This window comes from Coffea eugenioides, chromosome 1, assembly GCF_003713205.1.
Source record: "Coffea eugenioides isolate CCC68of chromosome 1, Ceug_1.0, whole genome shotgun sequence".
Classification (NCBI taxonomy): Eukaryota; Viridiplantae; Streptophyta; class Magnoliopsida; order Gentianales; family Rubiaceae; genus Coffea; species Coffea eugenioides.
In genome coordinates, this window is record NC_040035.1 from 42,716,169 (window position 1) to 42,737,418 (window position 21,250).

Sequence of the window (21,250 nt, forward strand, 5' to 3'; positions counted from 1 at the left end):
AAAATCTGTAATTAGCAGAGGAATAAATTTTTTTATTTTAAAACTTGCACGTGCCTAAAGTCATCAAATATGTGTTCTAAAAAAAATCATATTTCTTTTATATTAAAAAAAATTGGTAATTGTACGGTTGAAAATACGTTATTTTATTATAATACATTTAAATGGTGGAAAAAGTACACATGCATAGTTCTTTCTATTTCATATATCAATGAAAAAATAGAATGAAATTGTTAACATGTAAGGTATTGACTATATTTTATGAATAAAATACTAACTTTTTTTCCTTTTTTATCAAATAAATTTTTTTTATCAAATTCTAATTTTCCTTTGTTATTAATGAATCGTATTTATTTGTTGACACCGACGAATTTTAGTTATAAGAATCTAATAGTTAATAGTCATTAATATCTGTTACAATTTCAACTGTAATTTTAGAAATTTCATAACGCAATGTTATTTAAAAAAATTATATAAGTTATTTTTATGAAGTGCATGTTATTTGTTTTCTTTGTTTTGCTGTTCGACAATTCCGAAATCTTTGTTTTGATGTTCGGCAGCTATGTTTCGATATTGCGTTCTGCTTCTCCCACTCACTTTTGTCTTCTTTTTTTTTCGAAATGAGTCTTGGCGGTATGTAGTGCGAGAATGCGAGCTCAATGTGAGCTCGCATTTTCAGAATGCGAAGACCCTCTTTTGTGGAAACAAACCCAAGAACCGCCCTCGTTGTAGAATTCTTTTTTTTTTTCCATCATAAACTGAGAATTCACAGCCCCATTTTCTATTAATGCCTAATGTGTGGCAAGAAGGAATAATGAAATTGCATGTACTCCTCGAGAATTTCTAATTTTGTGATGAATTTTAAAAAAATTCTACAAAAGGGGTGATTTTGGTAATGAATTCCGTCCGGGGGGTTTTCGCATTTCACGAATACGAGGTTAGAATAGAGCTCGCATTCGCGAAATGCGAGCTCTACTTATTGAGCTCGCATTCTACAAATGCGAGCTCTAATTTAATGTTTCTTTGCATGAACTCCTAGTTTGCTGGTTCAGACTTGCGGCTTTGAAACTTTATCTACTTCAGTTGCTGTTTGGTTGTCTTTGTTTGGCCGCAAGTTCTGATCTGCTGAGATTTGTGTTTATAATCAATAACCCTGGTTTCATTTGAAGTGTTCAGTGTTAAGGGGTATTTGGGGTGATAGGTTCACTAGTTTTGTTTGAAGCTTTGCATGATTTTTCTGCATCGAAATTTGCAGAAGCATTGTTGTTGAAGAAAAACTGTTCTTTGATGCTCGCATGATCCTTTCATCTAATTTGTTTTGTGCTTAAACATAAGGATTTTTGCGGCTAAAAGATGGAAAATGTTTAGAATTTTTATTACTATAGTCTAAGTGTTAGACTGTTCAAGTCATTAGTTGCAGTCGGATGAAAGGAAACTACATCAGACACCATAAAGGCTGTGCCGCGAGCCTGCTGCCGAACCATCTTGCATGAAGTATTTTCAATATTTGCATGATTTCCTCCTTGTCTTGGCTCTCACTTAGCTCGCATTCCGGGAATGCGAGCTCCAATTCGAGCTCGCATTCGAGGAATGCGAGCTCAGCGAGCTCGCATTTCCCGAATGCGAAGACCCCTATTTGCAGAATACACTTCAAGAATCGCCCTCGTTGTAGAATTCTTTTTTTTTTCCATCATAAACTAAGAATTCACCCAGTACTCCTCAAACATTAACCTGATTTCTGACTTTTTAAGTGCATAAGATGAGCTTCCATGCAGCATTTACATGTTATTAAATAAGGATTAATTTCTTTCGATTTATCATTCTTATGACCTTAGGTTTGATTATCATTCTACTTTTAAAAGGGTTCCCAAAAAAAGGTTGCAAAATTCTGCATCTTTTTTCCATGTTCCTTTTGACAAATATGCTTCCAGTGGCCCTCAAACTATTATAAATTTTAACTTTTGACCTTTCAACTATTAAATGGAACAATTTTAGCCCTCCAATAATTAAAACGTATGGTCATAACCCTTCGTCAACTTCGAGTCCGTTATATCTAACGAAAACATTTACAAAAAAAAAAAAAAAAAAAAGTGTCAAGAACCATTTCCACTATTCTATTGAACATAATAACTCAAATTGACGAAGGGTTATGAGTATGTGTTCATAATTCAATTGAGGGCTTAACAGCGTCTATTAATATAATTGGAGGGCTAGAGTGAATTTATAATAGTTTGAGAGGTTTGGCACATTTTGCCCTCTTTTTTCTTTTCCTTCCGGATTCCTGAAGTGGGCAAGTGCTGGTGGATGCCTTTTGGCCTCGCTGGACTTGATTGCTGCGGAACAATAGTTGTTGCGGAAAAAGAATCCCCATATTAGCGAGATACGGATGGAGCAGAAGCTTTATGGAAGAAAAGACAAGTGAAAGGGAACACAGAAGAGATTGCCAACGAATATACACATCGGCTGCCGCCAACTTTTGTCAGTGAATTTCCTTTGCCTTCTCAGATCTTAAAATTAAATTTGCAAGGCCTAACTTTATACGTAATTCTATAACAACAATCGTGCTCAAACAGCCTCAAATAATGGTCAATATTAATACATGCAGATACTCTATCATTCATGCTTCATGATTAATGAAACAAAACAATTAAATGCAGACAACTTGACGATAACTCCTAAGATGGAGATATTTAGAACTCTTCATCGATTGAAGCAAATGGTAACGAGTTTTACGTGGATTTTCTTCAAACAATGTTTGACAAATTGGTTTGTATTATTCATTGAGCTCACGTAAAATCTTTGCAGTTTGATTAAACATCTAGAGCCTTTATTGTCACGGGGTGAATCCATAGTCTTGTAATATCAGGACTGTAGGTGTGCAGCTCTGGCTCTGCTCGTGTTCAATACCAGAACGAAAACGGAACGCAGAAACAGACCCAAAATACTTTACCAATATGGGAAAGAATGAGCATGAGAATTGAGAAATGGCCTTCGCGGATAGGTTTCTGAAAAACCTCTCAATTTCTTCCTCCTCCACAAAAGAGAAACCAAGCATGGAGCAATATGTAGATGATGAAACCAATAGAAATATATCAATATCTCCCTCAAAAGCGTATTTCCACTTGCTAAAAGCATTTCATCTTTACATAAAAAAGAAACCCAATAGAAATATATCAATATCTTCCTCAAGGATACGAAGAAGCATTTGCTTGAGAGCCGAGGTCTTGAACCCAGTTCAAACTTTCCAGTAGACACTGGATTTGGTGTAGGACTAGAAGCGGGAGCAAGTGTAAATGGTGACAATAAATGAAAAAAAAAATAGCAGACATTGGACCTGCAATAAATGACAGCATATATTGTGACCTAAAGTAAGAAGCAACTAATTTATATGTTCATGGCCTGGTTACGGGGTAAAAGGGTAAAAACATATGAATGGCCGTAAAAAGTGTGCCACCTGGATTGGGTGTTGAAAATAGATTGAGTTAGATACTTCATTTTATTTTTGTTTTGGATAAATTTGGCATTAGTTCACAAGCTCCTTTTGCTAATTCGTTTATTTCTTTCCTAATATTTTTATTGCCTCGATCTTATGATATGCTGGTGATGAAAAAAGCGATCGTAAATTCTTTTTTTTTTTTTTGTACAGTAGCAAAATCATATTGTCCCGACAAGGTAAAATCTACGCTGACTTGGTCTTGGATGTAGTAAATTTTGCCAAAGTAATTAGTAGCTACAAGGAGAGATTTTAACTATTAATCTGCAAAATTAGAAGAGACTTATCAATGAAACATGAAACCTACCATTGATCTTCAAATATCTCATGTCTAACTGAAGGAGAGATAGCCAGATAGCAGAATAAGTTCAGGCCCGACCCATCCATCCGTTTCTGGCCCATATAGCCACCAGTACCTAAACCATGGAACGGTACGGCAGGCCCAACAACAGTTATGGCCACTATATCTGAGACAGAAATTAATGGCGTGAGATTGACCAGCGGTGAAGACCCACGCCTTCAGTGTTCTTCAATTTTCTCTTACCTATTTTCTTCTTTATGGAGGAAGAATTGGAAAATAAAATGTACTAGTCTTTCAGTAAAAATTTATAGTCTAAAAAAGATTTCATAATTTCGCTCCCCCAACGTTAGCTCCGAAGTCCATGGCGCGAAGTTCCATCAGTTCAGCTGATGAAGAAGGTTATTCGGGTTAGTACAGTTTTGGTAAATTTTCAAGCTTTTATCAATAAATAATAGTCAATAAATCTCTTCTTTTTGCCTCCAATACCGTGCTTTTTACCTCTAATACTTTGTGTTTCGTGCTGAAGTTTATTGGCTGCTCAGCCCACCATACAAATACTAATACTCTTGTAAGTTGTTGGCAGGGCCACCCTCTGAAGAAAATGAGGATTTCCAGCCTCAAGCTTCCCATCACCACCCTTATGCGCCATCCCACGAGGTACTATAAGTAAAACCCATTTCAAATACTTTTCTTGTTTGTTGCTAATTAAGCCATCTTATGCCCTTTATGTCCATATTTTGTTCTAAGGGTGTGAATTTGTCGTTGGATTATGTTGTGAAAAAGGTGGAGGTGTGGCTGCAAAAGGGTGAAAATAAAAAGTGAAAAACCAAGATTTGATTGAAAGAATCTCTTTTGCATTTGTTTGAAGTAATGGTTAATGGATAGACACTTGCTTCTAATGGTAAAAAGTGGGGATTTTGTTGTTTTTCATTTAGTGATCGAAGTAGTGATTTCGTGGTGATCTCTGTTCATATTAGCTTTGAGACTTAACTTGGGTCCAATGCACGAGAACAGAAGCCTGTAGCCAAATTTGATCTTGTTAGATATTGAAATAATGGTCTTGGAGTGTTCATAGTAACTATAAGATAAAAAATGGGGGAGCTGTGGCGTACATGTGCTCGATATCCCCAATGATCAGGTAAAATAATGGTATTAAGTCATATTACTAGCCATTGGATAAGGAATCTCTTATGCCATCATAAATTTTGAATCCCAAAATTACATTATAGTTTTTGGTTTACTAATTCCCCAACTCTTTCGTTCTTTCCCTTTTTGTTGCCATCATATTCTGATTATGGAAGTTGATCGGGCATTCTATATTATATTGGGGGCACCATTTTTCCAGCTTGTGGCACCAACTTTACTGTAGTAAATTTTGCTGTGGTAGAGAGCTGCCATATATCTTCAGAATGTTGTCATTTTCTGTATAGATAATATCTTCTTTTGTCCATTTTTTCCAATTTTATTTGATGGCTAACTGAGAGTTCTCTGTTCTATAATGCAGGTATTTGACATTTCAACGACTGTAGATCCTAGTTATCTAATATCCTTGATAAGAAAACTCCTGCCACCAGAATACAGCAACCAGCCTCTAGATAGTGAAGTTCATGTTTCCCCTAGCAAAGGGCCTAGAACTGAAAATGGTGAGAGAACAATGGTGTCTCCATTTAATGGTGGAGAAGTTCAACCATGTGCTGGCAGTGAAAATGCAGTTAGGAACATTTGTGAAAATTTTAGTGAAGCACATAATCCACCAGGATTTACGGAAGATGCGATGGAAGATCAACAGAAGCATCGGTCTGCTTCAGGGGAAGAAGCTGCTTGGGAAGAGCATGGATGCACTTTATGGGATCTTGCGGCTAATGAGACTCATGCTGAACTAATGGTACTAGGTTACTCCTTTTCAGTATTGATTTACTCCACAATTAGAAAGTAACAGTTCTTAAGCTCTACCTTTGGCACGTGTTTCTGAATCTTCTTCCAGTTACTGGTCAACTAAAGACAAAGAAAGGTTACCATCTTAGGTTTGTGGGAAAGTGAAATGGATAATGCTTCTAGCTCTCCGAAAATCAAATGTAATATGAGAGAGACTGCTTCCCCTGCTGAGAGAGTCAATCTTTTAAGGAAAAATCTTCTGGCTTTCATGCTTTTTTTGATTGTGCATCAACAATAGACAATGGTTGCATTCTTTCCCTGCCTCCAGCTCATCTCCAACACTAGCTGCTCCATTCTCTCTCTATCTCCCCCTTTCTCTGAAGATGAAATTTGTATGAGATTTGCATTATACCATCTTTTTATTTTACATGCATCTTGAGGGTCATGGCTGGAAAAGTTGCGTTCATGGGCTGAGTTGCATCTACTGCGATTCCAAACAGGTTCAAAATCTCATTCTTGAAGTGCTTCTGGCTAACCTAATGGTTTCTCAATCTGCTCGAATCACTGTAAGGTTCCCACTCAATTTTAGGTGCTTCATGTTAACAGCATGTCAGTTGTATTACTTCTCTGTCTTGTGCTAAATCAATTTTCTGCTTAACGATGATAAGGAGATACTGCAAAGTCATAGAAGCTAGTTTGAAACTTCTATATTTTCAGGAGATAAGCCTCGGAATAATTGGAAATCTGGCTTGCCATGAAGTTTCACGGAAACACATAGCCTCGACAAATGGGTTGATAAAGACAATTGTGGATCAGTTGTTTCTGGATGATGCTCAATGCCTCTGTGAAGCACTCCGGTAGTATTATTTCGAAATTATGCAGCATTTTTACCCCAAAACTAGTTGTCTAATTTTGAGACATGTTTTCCAGTGTTGTATTACTCCATTTTAATTTATATTATTGCAATTTGTAGACTCTGAAGAGAGGCCAACCCCAAATAGCAAGCGTCTGTCATAATGTTTCTAGACTGAATTGAGTACTCTGGTTTACCCATATAAGGGACGGGAGACCTCTTTAGTGCCTCCAATGGGGGAAAGGAGCGCCGGGAGGGGGGGCAGGGGGTGTTCAACTGTGCTCTTGTCTCTTTTTATTGTTAGGTAGTTGCTACCTGCACTAACTATTTTCCCTAGGTTACATATAGGCATTTATGTCTCTGTATTTGAGATTTTTTAGCTTCTTCCTCTCTGATTTGTAGGACATTCTATGTATTTGGACTGTTCTTGATCTTTTTGCGTTTTCTGTGTCCTGAATGTTTTACATATGAGGTAGTCTTTCATGATAGTACTTGTTCTGCATATTTTGAGATTTACATTCGGTGCATTGAGCTTTTCTTATGTCATGCAGGGTAATAACATTATGTTTTCAAAGTGGTGAAGGTGTTGTTTGGACAGAAGCATTAACACCTGAGCATATTCTATCCCGTATTTTGTGGATTGCTGAGAACACCTTGAATCTGCCGCTCATAGAAAAGGTAATGAGCTTTTATCTGATCTCACTTTGTTCTGGAAGCTGAGCCATTGGTTAATGAGGTCTAGCTTGTTGGATTCATTTTGAAGTATTTTTGTATATTCTTTTACACAATAGCACCAGTTTTTATGTCTGTTGGCTTTATTTTTTTCAAAACTATGTATGTGTGCAGTTCAAATTTTCCCCCGATTCATTGATTGATGCTTTTCCTAATCATACTTAATTTGCATCCATTTAATTTTCGTTGGCGGAGTTGGGGAAATCCATGTTTAACAAACTATCCGCGAAGTAATGGAGTTTGGCACATACTAGTTGAAAGTGAGCAAAACATTTGCTTAAGCAAGGAGCTGTAGTACAGGCTTGTGCTTCAAGCTTTTCCATGATCTCATATGCTTTACTTTCTGTGCTGCTTTGGGATGCACTCCCATGATGCTCGAAACACATTCTTATTTTACTTGGCCATAATAAAAAAGAAAATTTTGCAATATCTTACAAGTCAAGATACAGGACTTCAATCCTAAAGAATGATTCACTCATGCCTCTTGTTGTTTGGGAATTAGTAATGTTAGATTGCTAGAAGATTTGCTTTTGTATTGAATTATGTCTGTCATTTAGTCAATTTAATAGATAGGGAGTTTTTAGTCTTGGACAGTAAGAGCATTCTTGGATGCTCATTTCGAGTTAGTTGAGAAATGTAATTCTTTGTTTACCTTGTGAAGTTTCTTAATCTTTAGACTAGTCTAAACTGTGAACATCATATCCACAGTTTTCTCATGTTCTGTCAAATTCTTGTCTTAAACAGAGTGTTGGTTTACTTTCAGCAATATTGGGAAGCGAACAGGAGATAGCTAGGGTTCTTCTACCACCTTTGATGAAGTTGGGTCTTCCAAATCTTCTGATTAACCTTTTTGCTTTTGAAATGAGCAAGCTGACAGAAGAGCGAATGCCTGAAAGGTACTTCTCTTCTCTTCTATTAGTGGAACTGTGGTTCCAGGTTTAGATGTTTAGAAGTATTGTATCGCTCTTGTAAACTTCAAGATGACTCTATCTTCTTTGAACCTTCTCAGACTGATATTTTTCGGACCTCTTTAATGTAATTACTGATCCAGCATGAGTGGTTTCTGAATCTATGTTCTGTTTTACTATGCTTTTTGTAGCAGAGGGGACAAAAACAAAAACTGTGCTTTCTCCTGTGTCTGTGCTTGAATCTTTTTTTTCTGTTGCTGAAAATGTGCGATAAACTTCCAAGTATTTCAGAAGCATCTTTTTCTTGTGATGTCCCATGCTAGTGTACTTCATTACTGTAGCTTTTGTTGATTCTTGACTGAAGTGCTATCAAGCAGTGGGAATCTTTCTTACTAATTAATTAAAATATGGTGCATCAGGTACCCCGTTCTGGACATAATTCTCCAGGCACTTGAAGCTCTTTCTGCTGCTGATGATTTTTCACCATATATATGTTCCAATAGGGAACTCTTCAAGCTACTCAATGACCTGATCAAGCTTCCTGATAAAACCGAGGTGCATAGCTGCTTTCAGAACCCCCCCCCCCCCCCAACAACCCCCCATGTGCAGCAAATTTGATTACTCTGTGGGTAGAAAAGTACAAAGGTTTAACAATTGCGTCTTAGTTGCTGATGAAATTCCCTCATCTATCCCCCTAAAAGGACTACTTCAGGATGAATCACCTTCCACAAGTGTTTTGGACCTTTCCTAAATTGGTCATAGATGTGATGTTAAGAATAAACTCTTCAAGCTGCTTCAAGACAAAATACTTATGCAAATTGCAAAGAAGAATTTTAATTTTCAATATATACAACTACCCTCATGTGCCACAGGTGGTCGAAGCCACCTAATCATAAGTCAATATTCAGTGTTAGACTTTGAAGAAAGTCACTGCAACTCCTGTTCCTCTTGGCATGCTGATGGTTACATCGTCTCATACTAAAAGATACCCTCAACTATCACATCCTAGAGCCCCTGCCCTGTGGTCCTGGCTTTACCAATGTGCATCATATTGATATTCAGTATCAGAGCTCTAAGTTTGTTTTCTAAAATTGCCAAATACCTTTCTCTTGCAACCTTACCAGGTTTAGATTCCCAATAACTTACATCGTCACTTGGTTTGCCATGGGTGCTGCACTTCCAGTTGAACCTGACCATTCTGTGTTCTGCTGCTGCAACTCTTAATTCCCCTTTCTGATCTAAGGTTGCAACAGCAAGAAAGGAGGCCCTATATTTCTTGAAGATCTTCCACCAAAATTCACTTTCTAACTTATCTTCCTGGTTGAGGGAAACAATCTGTACTTATATTAGAAACAAGAGGCTTTGTACGGGGACCCCTTTAAAGCAAAACTTTCTGGAAACTTCCTTGGTCATATACATATTGCGAGTTACATATAGAATGCATCTTGTTAAGTGAGGAAATTGCAGAATCATGTCGAGCAATGATCTGATGAAGGCCAAGCAATAGCTGGGCTCATTCTGGAATTTTCATGGCTACTAGGATTAAATGTGAGAAACTTTCTAATCATTTGTCCCTGGGTGTGTTAGTTCTGCTAAGGTGCCTCCAACTGTTGTTGAAAAAACTTGCAGCTTTATGCATAGAAAATTTTGCAACTGAGCTAGTTGATAATTTTTAATTTTTTCAATTAATTTGGGGGTCCTTATGTAAATTTAATTATTTTTTTGAAATAATAAACAGCTAATAACAGTCAGGATAGGTCATTGAGCATGGGCATCACCATGCGGTGGTAATGGCCTTGTAAAGTACTTTAGTTTCAACTAATTGTATTCCTTTCGTGTCCAGGTGCAATATCCTATAATGTACAAATAACTTTATTATTAGGTTAACAGTATTTCCTTCGTGTGTTTTAAGTGTTATTAAACCACAACGATGGACCATTAATCTGTTAAGAGTTACTATTATCAAAGTTTAGATGCAGAATAATCAATAAATTTAGTCCAGGAGGTTCAATTGCACATGCCTAGTAGGAAATTGGTGCTGAACAGGGAAAATGTGAATCAGCTTATCAGGTTATTTTAAGGGAGCTGTAGTGGGCATAAATGATGTGGCTGTTCTTTCCTGCAGGTTGCCAGTTCTTGCGTAACTGCAGCAGTTTTGGTTGCAAATATCCTGCCTGAAGTAGAACATCTTGCTAGTGAAATATCACAAGGTTAAACTTTTCAGGGTCTTTGAAGGGCCTTCTTGCAATCTTTGTGTCAAGCATGAGAAACTTATGCATAATTAGCAATGACATTTTGGTTCTGCCAGATTTTTGTTTTTCACAGGGCATATTCGATATAATCCCTTTTGCTTATGATGACATAGAAGCAAAAGGTGCACTTTGGAGCATTCTTGAAAGACTATTGATTTGTATAGAAGTTAGTGAGTGTAACCCGTCAAGTATGCATCAGTATATCTCGATACTTGTGAGCAAATCGGATGTGATTGAAGAGGAATTCGTAGACCTTCAATTAGCTGATGCAAGTGAGGAAGGCAAGAGCTTTACTGATGGCACATATCGAAGAACTAGAACCAGAACTGTATCCTTTCTTTCAATATTATTACACTTTGTCCATCAAGTTTGTTCTCAATTCTGCCTCGTAATTTCTACTTTTTTGTCTGCCAACCATATGTCTTACTATGGTTCTCCTTCACCTCCTCAATAGCTCAGAAGAATTTTTGATATTCTGAAGCAATGGGAATTCTTGAAAGCTCAACTCAAGGATGCTCCTTTATCAGAGGTAAACGTTGTGAATGAAGGAGATGTCAATAAATTGCTGAAGTATTGTCGTAAATGTTTAGATTTTATCTGATGTTCCTTTCAAATAGAGCCGTGTTTACGGATTATTGTTAGCATTACTTCCTCTTTCCTGTACATGGTATGTAATTGAAACACTTTTTTGGTTGCTAAAACATGATATTGGATCAGAGCATCATTTTTGAGGTAGAAAAGAACAGGATTTGAACTTCACATTGAACAACTACGATTGACACTTTTACCTTTTCTAACACCCTTAAACAGATGTATAAATATCTGACTTTTGCATCTCTTGGGGGTAAAAGAGAAGGAATCGACATAAAGAAAGGGACCAGGAATGCTATTTAACCAGAGAACTACTTTTAACGATAAGTTGAAGGTAGATGATATAGCCTACCACTGGCTTGTTCTTGGTTGTTTATTTTAACTGATTGTAAATTCTGATTTTGAATAATCAGTTTTTGTCATGTTTTTGGTTGGTTTTGTATTCTAATTATAGATTTTTAGTAACTAAAAGAAAAAAGCTAAAATCTATAATCAACTAAAGAGTAGTTTTTGCTGATTCTGATTATTATCCATAACCAGTATCTATAATTAAATTTTACTTAACAACCACTCTTAATATTCCAAAAAAAGAAAAAAGAAAAACAAAGAACAAAAGCTCACTATTAAAGCCAAAGAACAATATCAATAATCATATCCCCCTGAGACAAGGAAAAAAAGCAACGGGTATCGCTTAACAAACATGAATATGTCAATCTGACTAATTTCCCTCTGTTACTCTTCAAATAGAGGGCTGGTAGAAAAGTTTGAAGGCCTCCATGACTTCAAGATACCACATTGCCTCTCGATCAGGAAATGCAGAAAGATCAACAATCTTGTGAACCTGAAATTGTAGAGAATCATAGTTCTAATTTATATAACATGAAAGATTTCCTACTTGAAAGAACCATTAGACCAAGAACTGGAAACATATATGGAAAGTTTATTTGCATTCATTGGAAAACTCCATGGAATTTGTAGGCTTGTCCAAGAGGACTCCAGTTAGAAAGATTGCTATAAAAATCTTCACGGTTTGTATAGTCACATCATGGACCACAGCCAATTATTCATGAACCATCAAAGCAAGTTATTAAGATACCCAAAACAAATGCTGAATCAACAGATACAGAAGCTGTAACTATATAACAGATATATGCTAAAATATAAATTAAAAACCTGGAAGCCTTGACACGTATAATGCAGACATATATGTGACCTAGAAAAATAGGGGAAAACAAAGCAACTGTTGCTCAAGCCTATATAGACAACCACAAATGAACTCCCAGATTTATAGCATATAAAGATAAAGGAGATCTTTCCACTCTGTTTTCATAGAAAGGTAAGAAATTAGTATTAGAATTTCAGTAATTCAAAATAAGAAAATCAGCACAAAGGAAATTCAATAGAGATGTCTTATATGATTAACTGTGCAAAGACTATTCTATCTTGTAGCAGGCAATTTGCTCAATCAACTCAGACTTCAAAAGCAACTAATGTAACTAAACCATTACAATGCATTGTAAAGCATCTGAAAACAATTCCTTTAGGCCTCTTACCTTACATCAACTCTGGCCCAAAAAAAAAAAATCCAAACATCACCAAAGAGCACTAGACAAACTCAAGGAAAACATCCAAGTACTAAGTAGCCTATTATGGTCCATTAAGTCATTAACAGTTCTGAAAAGTAATGTGCCTCTAATTTAAGTTAAAAACCCTACATAACCAGCAAGTAATTTCCAGACTTGAACAACTAAATTCCACAGGTAAAAATGCGGTCCGTATTTTTTAGCAGCATTCAGCAAAAGCTGCCTAGACATAAAAGTGTACAAAGAAGAACAACAATGTGTAGTCTACATTAGTGACTCACCTTAATCATGGGTACATCACCTGTCTGTATAAAATAACCTCCAACTACCATGACATACATTCCTGGACATTTACACACAAAAGAAGAGAAAGGTGTTACTCCCTTTTGTTCTCAGTGAAAAAAACAACCTAGAACGTGGGTTCAATACTAACCTGTTTCCCAATGGCGGTTACGGAAATCACCCGACAGGATGAGTTCAATGATTCCGGTGCCATCATCAAGGAGGAAGCGGCAGCCAGTTTCACTGGGGGCCGTGGAGGAAGAGGAAGGCACTGCCGAGACTAAAATGCCCTACCATAAGTTTGTAGCATTCAACACTTCTCAGAATTAAAATCATTTTTGACAGGACATATGAGAAGGACGATGTAACTTATGAAGTAAGCTGAATGCTTACCTGGATCCAAGCACGCTGAAACAGAATACCTCCAAGACTGAAGGAGGACTGGGAGTCAGAAATCACTTGCTGGGCCTTCTTTAGATGTATGCATAGCAGCTTGAGTGCTGCCAGATTGTAGTCCATTGCTGTCTGTAAATATTCACAATTCACCCCTCCAGAATTTCACATCTTCATGAACTTCTTGAGTGCTGCTAGTTAATTCAAAAAGAAAAAAACCCTACATAACCAGCAACCAATATCCAGACTTGAATAAACTCTACAAATACTGATGTTATCACTATTATTAGCAGCATTCAGCAAAAGCCGCCTACACATACAGGGTATTAACAAAAACAACAAAATGTCATCTAAATTAATGACTCACCTTAATCATGGGCAGGTCATGTCCCTCTGGGGACTTTGGGTGAAATAGGTTAAGTTAATAAAGTCGGTTTCCTGTTTCCATGGACAATAAAGTTTCTAAATGGTGTTGGTGGCCAAGCCAATTTCACTATCTTAAAGTGTTTAAAGGAAAAATATTCCATTGGTCACTTCCAATATGGACAATAACTGCCTGACGAAGTGCTTCAAGTACATTGGGCATAATAGTATCTTATGCAGTTAAAGAACATGTAGGCTTAGAGCAAGTGTAATATTACGCAAAGCAAAATTTATATTACTGTAGCTTTACAAAAATGAAATAATCCAAATTGAAATTTACTTTACCAAGAAAGAAAGATTCAATGATGTGTAAGCTCTTTACTGGAATGGGTAATGCAGCTAGAAACTCAACCTACCTGCACAAAGCAGCATGGTGACTATAGGTAGTGAACCTTTCTGAATGCCTTTGTTTTTTTGGGCTCACCTTCTGAATGCTTAGGTGTTAATCATTTTATTTGATCATCAAACTTTTCCTTTTTTTTTACTAACGTCGAGTCATGCACGTGATAGATTTGTTTTATCCTAGCTTTTTTATTCACATTATTTTCTTAATAGAATAATGTTGTGCTATCTTAATTCCTGGAGGGCATGCTGAATGTGGAACTGATCTTTTCTCAAAAACAGAGTGAAAAAAGCAGATGTACTCTCTCTCTCTCTCTCCTTCCAAAGTAATGAAAAGAAAGGATACCTGAAATCTCCTTTTGTAAAACAAGAACCAAAAAATTCCAGGAACTGTCGGGCTAAATTTTGGATCTGACCAGAGGACCCAGCAAGTTCATATAAGAGAAAGATCTCTCTGCTAATGTGAAAATGAAGCAGAAAGATTTGGACATCTGATGCAAGTATTACACTATCAGCCTCTGCTACGCCAATTAATTCCGTCAGGTTACACATAAAGGCTAAGAAAGTACATTGTTAAACCAACTCATGCTCACAAATCAAAAGTTGCAAGCAATTCACAGAAGGAAAAGAAAAGGACAAGAAAGTAAAAGAATAACTCATGGAATTTCTGGGGCATAAACTACAGCATCTAATTGATCTCAACAAAGATTTAGTATTGACTAAGACATCTATTCTATCAAGCTAATAAAATGATAATATAAACAAACAGAAAGAATAAACTAAGATATTCATCTTTGCAGAAAGTAAACAAGTGTATTTTACAAATCAAGAAGTGCAAAGATCATAATGAGAAAAGGATGGAATCTAGACTAGGCAAGTTTTACAATACAAAACAAACAGACCACTAACCATTCCTATAGAAACTACATTATCAAAATGAGCTCCATAAGAAATAATGAGATGCATCTAAAAATAGGAACCAAAAGAAAAGGGAGGAAAAAAAAATTTTTTTTTTGCACGACTCTATTGCATAAGGACCCATGGTAGCAAAAGTTCTTGAATGGCACAACACAGCTCTACATGTAACTGGACAAAACTATCTAATCATCCATCAGAGCTTATATGCAATGGATAATATAGCAATGCTAGAATGTATTACTAAGTTGTTAGTATACTAATATAAACCCTAGTGAATTGAATATAGGAAATCTAAGAAGTAAGCAATAAGATAACCCTCCTGATCCCCTTATGCAAGACTCTCCAATGTGAGAAAAACAGTAGCCCATGGAGTGACAACAAGAAGAAACAGAAATGAAAGACAATAAAAATCCAGATCATAGTCTTGAACTAAATTTCAGAGCATAGTCAGCTTCGACACTCAAACATGACAAACATTAAAAGGTTAAGGAAGAACTCAGTCGTTAAAATCTCTCTTCTACAGTATATTTTTTGGCTGGCATCCCTTATATCAGCTCCGGTATTTAACCCACAAAACAGAATTTTACTTTACCATCAAAGCAGCTTATTAGAAAAATACCTCCTGACTTCGCCGAGAATTTTACTTTCCCAATTTTATTTCTGTCCCATCGAATGGAAAATAATCAAATATTGACCTATTATATCCACAAAACCAGTTGGAACCAAAATATAAAACAATATTCAACATTTTGCGGGGAAAAAAAAGTTTCAGTAATCAAATCCAGGTCTAATATCATCTGAAATGCTTGATAGCATGTTCTCCCGGAAACTAATAATCATCAAATTAACTTACTATCCCAGAATCCAAAACCCAGTAACACATATCTACAAATCCACAAAAACAGAAAAGAAGCTAGTTAAAACAATTAAAAAGAAAAATAACAAAATAGACAAGAAATGGGAAAAGTAGTCATACCTGGAGAAAAAGTGGAAAATTGATCCTCAGAATTTTTCTGTTAGCTTCGGAGGTTTCGAAAAGCTTTCAAGGTTTAAGCAACATATGAACTTCGAATTTGCAAAATCCCGCTTTCTTTTGAGGCCTGATATCGAATTTTTTTAATGGCCGCTCTGGCTTAAAGGCGTGTTGCAACGGTCACGCGTTTCTTTGTCTCCAATGATGAACACGCCTACTAAGTACTAACATAAAAACAGAGAGAGCATAATTTGGAAGGAAATTTTCATTCTTAGTCCCTTATGTTCAGTATTAGTTCTAATTTAGTCACTTAAGTAGGAGTAATGATATCTTTGGTTTGCGCGGTTTACATTTCATTGTTCTTTCGTCTTTCATGTTTCATGGTTGACACATTTGGACTTCTATAATTTTTGAAGGATCACCAAATGATATATTTATGAGCAAGAGGGACCAAATGTGTTAAAGTTTAAATTATGAGGACAAAATGCACAATTTTGTGTTGAAAATAACATGATTTTCTGTATAATTTTAAGGACAAAATGATAGTAACAAACACACAATTGGGTGTTAAAGTAGGGTCTAGAATTTATGAAGATTGGTGTTATTACTTGATACCATTCCACCAAAGAGTTCTAGATGAATTCCTAATGTTTTTTAAGATTATGCTGAATCGTGTAAGAAAGTTAATTACAAGTGTGATGTGCTTCAATAATTAATCATATTTTCTTAATTTCTTTTAGATGATAGAATCATTACTTTAAAAGAAAAAAAAAAAAAAAGAAGAAGAAACAAGCCTATATGTATCTTCGCTTAACAAAGCCAAAAGCATGTCGAGTGTCTAATATAACAGTAGAAATCATGAGGCAAAGTTTATGTGTAAGGCAGCTTTCTAAGCCATTGAAGTAAATTGACCACAAAGCTAATATCACTTCTTGATCCAGTGCTTAATTTTTGTGCTATTCGCAAAAGCATCCTTACATATATATATATACACACACACACACACTCTGTCCTCTTTGAATATTCATCCATTGCCCGTGGGAAAGATTAAGAACGTAATCATCCAGCCTTACGTTGATCTGTTATCAAATCTATGAAATATAGAAAGTTGATGGAGATGAGGGAAAATAAGAACACTGAAGAGAGGATGTTTAGGGGCGAACTGGTTTTTCAACATTCAAGAACTGAGAAAAACAATTCAGTGCCACTGTTTTGACTCAAAAGTCTAAAACATACATGATACGCAGTGAGTATAGCCGTGGAAAAGGTAGGAAAAGTCTTGATGGTATCAGCTGCACAAAGCAACGGTGAGAGAGAAGAATCAAAAGGAAAAAGACCATATGGGAATAATTAGAAAAGTTGAGATAAACCGATACAGTAATGAGGATGCTACTATATATAGTTTTTGTGAAGGATCAAACAAGTAGTTCATTACTTAAACACAACATGAACATTACACTGTTGTAGGTGTTTTTAAGTCTGATATATCATTAAGCAAACTAGGCAAAAGATAAGCAGGTGGGCATACCAAAGAGACACAAACTTCATCAAAGGATCTTGCTGTTACAAAACATCAGCTACCCAATTTACATTCTCCATGCTTAAATTTCAGGCGACAGTTCAAGCCCTGACAGTAGTCCATGATCAGATTCTTAGTCTTGTGTCCTGCTTGTGGAGGCCTGCGCATATAATTCACAGTTTCCTGAGAATCAGATTGATGGTCAAGGAGGAAATATTGACATTTCTTTTTCTGTGATGAATGCTACGTATACAGGAAAGAGATTTCCAAAGCTGATTCGGCGATATGCATCAGGTCTGCGTGTGCATGCATTTAGTAAGAAGTGGCTGGACGTGGAAACGCAATAGCCAAAAAACTAATAAACTTCTGATAACTGTAGCTGAGTTAAGCATTTCCCTAGGAGCTAGAAACAGCAATTCCGTTGTACAAAGCCAATAGTCCTAGGAATTGGAACAAATGAAAACTAGGGGGCCGGGGGCAAACTGCCATTTTATCTCTATGAGTAGGCAATTTCAACAGTAATTTCTTTCTCTATGATGTTTAAACGCGGACGACTCACAAGAGGCACCATTAAGAGCACTCTTTTTTGAGGAGGCCATAAAATGAACTCAAAGAAAGGATGCAGCAAAACTGATACATTGTTGTTGGATTATTTCCTGGTTGTACATTAATATTTTACCTGTTTCCAGTACAACTATTTCTTTCCATTTCATTTCATAATTTCTCTTGCATGCATGCAAGTGTAGCCATAGCTACATTTGAAGAAGGAAAAAACTTAGGTGGCATGCTTTAGAGCTAAGAAGTGCGTTATTCTCTCGTGAAACACTTCAAATGCTTCATCTATGTTTTCGTATATTTCATCAAAGAGAAGAAAAACAAAAAAAAAAAAAAACTCACACATTTCTTTAGCATTCTCTCTTTTGATACTATTCTTTAGTATTTTTTTTTCCTCCACTTAATTTTCATTGGGTATGCTACAAAATCACACTCTGAATCATAAACAAGAGTCCCAACAGAAATCGACCTTAGCAGAGTCGTAGAAAAATGTTGATTTTCTTTATAAACATTTTTCTCCCAAAAGTAATATTCAGACAAAAGAAAAACGTCGTCATAAAATCGACCTTAACAAATGTCCAGACAAAATATACAAAGATGAAGTAGAAACAATAAATCTCAAAACAACTCAAGGAAGCTAGCAGAAAAAACTCTGCAAAAAAAAAAAAAGAGAAAACCGAGAATGAAGACAGTGTCTTTTGAGAAAACCAAGAATGAAGACAGCATCAAAATGACTCCTGAGTAAAGGACAATCATCTATACATATATCAAAACGAACCATAAGTTCAGACTCATCAAACCAAACGATATATGTGTTAAAAGGTAAGAAAAACAAAAAAGTCAATCTGACATACAATATGATATCTTGTGGTTTGAATTAAATTGAAAAGACAATAAAAATGGTCAAAACTAATGTCGGTAGATGAAATGATAAAAATACCCTATTATATATAAAGGTAAAATATGGAAAAGCTCCCGGTGATTAAGTCAACTTACATGAAAATTCCCAGTGGTTTCACAGAAATATAATATTCATCCCTTTGTTGTTCTAGTTTGGTTAATATCTGTGTATGGGATAACACTATGATCACAAAAATACTTCACAACCATCCATTGCACACATAAAATACAACATCTCTTTTGATGGCTTTTTAGAGTTCTACAATTTTTACTGTTATTTTAGTGAACATTTACAAATCTTGTACTAGTATCATGGGGTCTAGTTTGATGTCCACTTGAGAGCTTGAGAAAGATATAAGCAACTATTTTGTAAAATTCTCCTTCACTTTATACAAAGAAAAAATCTTAAAATTCTTACTTTATGCGGATACGCTAGGTAGGGGTGTGCAAAATCGAAAAATTCCGATTTACAGACCGAATTCGAATTGAATTCGAAATTTTGAATTCCGTAATTCGGAATGGAAATCGGAATATCCGATTTCGAATTGGTCGACCGATTTCGATTTCAAATCTGTTTTTCACATATATATATATATAATATAACATTTATATTATAATAATAATTTTTATATTCATGAATTCGGTGAAATCGGAATTCCTATTTCAATTTCAATTTTGTTTTCACACATATATATAATATATTTTTACATATATGTAATATAATATTTATATAATAATAATAATAATTTTTATATTCATGAATTCAGTGAAATCGGAATTTACCGAATTCCTAATTGAATTCGGAATTGGTGAATTCGAAATCGAAATCAGTCGAAAATTTTGATACCAAAATTTCGAAAAATTCCGGTTTCAAAGTTCCAAATTACCGATTTTAATTTCGATTCACACCCCTAATGATAGGCATGTGTCTCAGCAAGAGCATTTTGGTCTTTTGCCACTTCAAGGCAACTACGCGTTTGTAGCTACTATATATATATATATATATATATATATATATATATATATATCATACAGATCTGATGACTTTCTATTTCAACCATCCGGCGATCTTGATCGATTTGAAAATAACTAGAATTTGTTTAATCATATATACTGTTTATGCAGGCATGAGAGTTCTTTCTTTTATGTTCAGCAAAAGTTGCATATTATACCATATTCTATTGAATAAATGTCCATGTCATGATACAAATCTAAGTTTTGAAAAATTAAAAGAGATTGAATCCCATCGGATCTAAATAATCTTTTTTTTTTTAACATATATATATATATAGAGACACACACACACAAACACACAATTTTGTACGGTGAAAAACATTTGTCAATTGTTAAGGCAACGGATAGTTTCTTACGTCCAACCACAATCACAAGATTGTTTATCATTTTTGTCTCCTATTGTTTTCAAATGAAGCTCACCACGGTTCAATTTTACTTTTAACTAAATCATCTAACTCAGAACTCAGGAACATTTTGCACAACCAATTTTACTACTATTATCAGAACAGCTTTTTAAGGTTCCTCAGTAATAGAATAATGGCCAGATTCTTTTCCTTAAAGAATCGAAGGTTCCATATAAAATGAGTAAAAATGGAAGAGAAGATAATCTACATGTTAAAATAAATAAATAAAAGGAGAATAATTAATTCATCTATATTTTCGTAAATGGTAGAGAAAATCATGATAAAGCATCAATTTTGCAATAAAAAATAATCCAAGTCACGAACTAGAGTAGTTTTGTCCCCCACAGTTGATTCTCACTATGACACCCTATAGTAGCCGTTTGATTCTCATTATTACTCCATAATGGCATGGCATATAATAATAATAATAATAATAAAAAGAAGTAGCTTCCCCTTGAAGCTTTGAATCTGATTACTATAACATAAAACCAAAGAAAGTGCGGTAGCTTACAGGTCTACAAAATGTCGATTGCAAAAGCCAAGTGTCAATTACACAAAAAGCCAAATAGGAGTATAGGTCCTCAACTTTTGTTTTTCCTCTCCCCTGACCCTCTCAAACTGCTTCTATCAGTGGCGTGGTGTCTCCAACTTATTAGACGGAAAATTCCTGTTTCATGCATGATTGCTTCTTACTGGTAACAAAAAGCATCGACTATTAGTAGGGTGACAGTTTTGTGGGTAATGACTAATGAGGTATGGGGCTGCAGGACTGTGGCCACGCAGCACGATGACCCTAATACCCAGCAGTCTCTGCTGTCGGATTATCTTCCAATCTTTCCTTTCCCTTTCCCTAATCATTTGTTGTGTATAAACTAGTGTATATATATCCGGGTCAGAAAAGCCTTGAGTATTCAGAATCCGAGGCCATGCTGGGGGTCCTTG

At 35.6% G+C, this 21,250-nt stretch overlaps 2 protein-coding genes across 11 annotated transcripts; one reads left to right on the forward strand and one right to left on the reverse strand.

The window, feature by feature from the left end:
* The first annotated feature begins 4,071 nt into the window (after positions 1-4,071).
* On the forward strand, positions 4,072-11,343 carry LOC113778720. 2 transcript variants are annotated; one of them, XM_027324206.1, is made up of 12 exons: positions 4,072-4,198; positions 4,375-4,448; positions 5,296-5,676; positions 6,167-6,232; positions 6,384-6,523; positions 7,071-7,197; positions 7,996-8,147; positions 8,579-8,714; positions 10,285-10,369; positions 10,468-10,739; positions 10,866-10,940; positions 11,222-11,343. In XM_027324206.1, exons 1-12 carry the CDS (start codon positions 4,153-4,155, stop codon positions 11,303-11,305), a joined length of 1,638 nt encoding a protein of 545 aa, XP_027180007.1. In that variant the 5' UTR covers positions 4,072-4,152; the 3' UTR covers positions 11,306-11,343. The 2 variants fall into 2 exon arrangements, with proteins under 2 accessions (XP_027180007.1, XP_027180014.1); XM_027324213.1 differs by having other exon boundaries at positions 7,095-7,197.
* Positions 11,344-11,552: 209 nt separating this feature from the next.
* On the reverse strand, positions 11,553-16,044 carry LOC113781811. Of its 9 annotated transcripts, none has more exons than XM_027327762.1 (7): positions 15,920-16,044; positions 14,372-14,543; positions 13,969-14,039; positions 13,261-13,392; positions 13,019-13,157; positions 12,867-12,928; positions 11,553-11,843 (listed from the first exon to the last, which is right to left on the reverse strand). In XM_027327762.1, the coding sequence occupies exons 4-7, from the start codon at positions 13,384-13,386 to the stop codon at positions 11,742-11,744; spliced, it is 429 nt and encodes a 142-aa protein (XP_027183563.1). In that variant the 5' UTR covers positions 13,387-13,392; positions 13,969-14,039; positions 14,372-14,543; positions 15,920-16,044; the 3' UTR covers positions 11,553-11,741. The 9 variants fall into 9 exon arrangements, with proteins under 9 accessions (XP_027183563.1, XP_027183559.1, XP_027183566.1 ...); XM_027327758.1 differs by having other exon boundaries at positions 13,261-13,451; XM_027327765.1 differs by lacking the exon at positions 14,372-14,543 and having other exon boundaries at positions 13,261-13,451.
* Between the last annotated feature and the right edge of the window lie 5,206 nt (positions 16,045-21,250).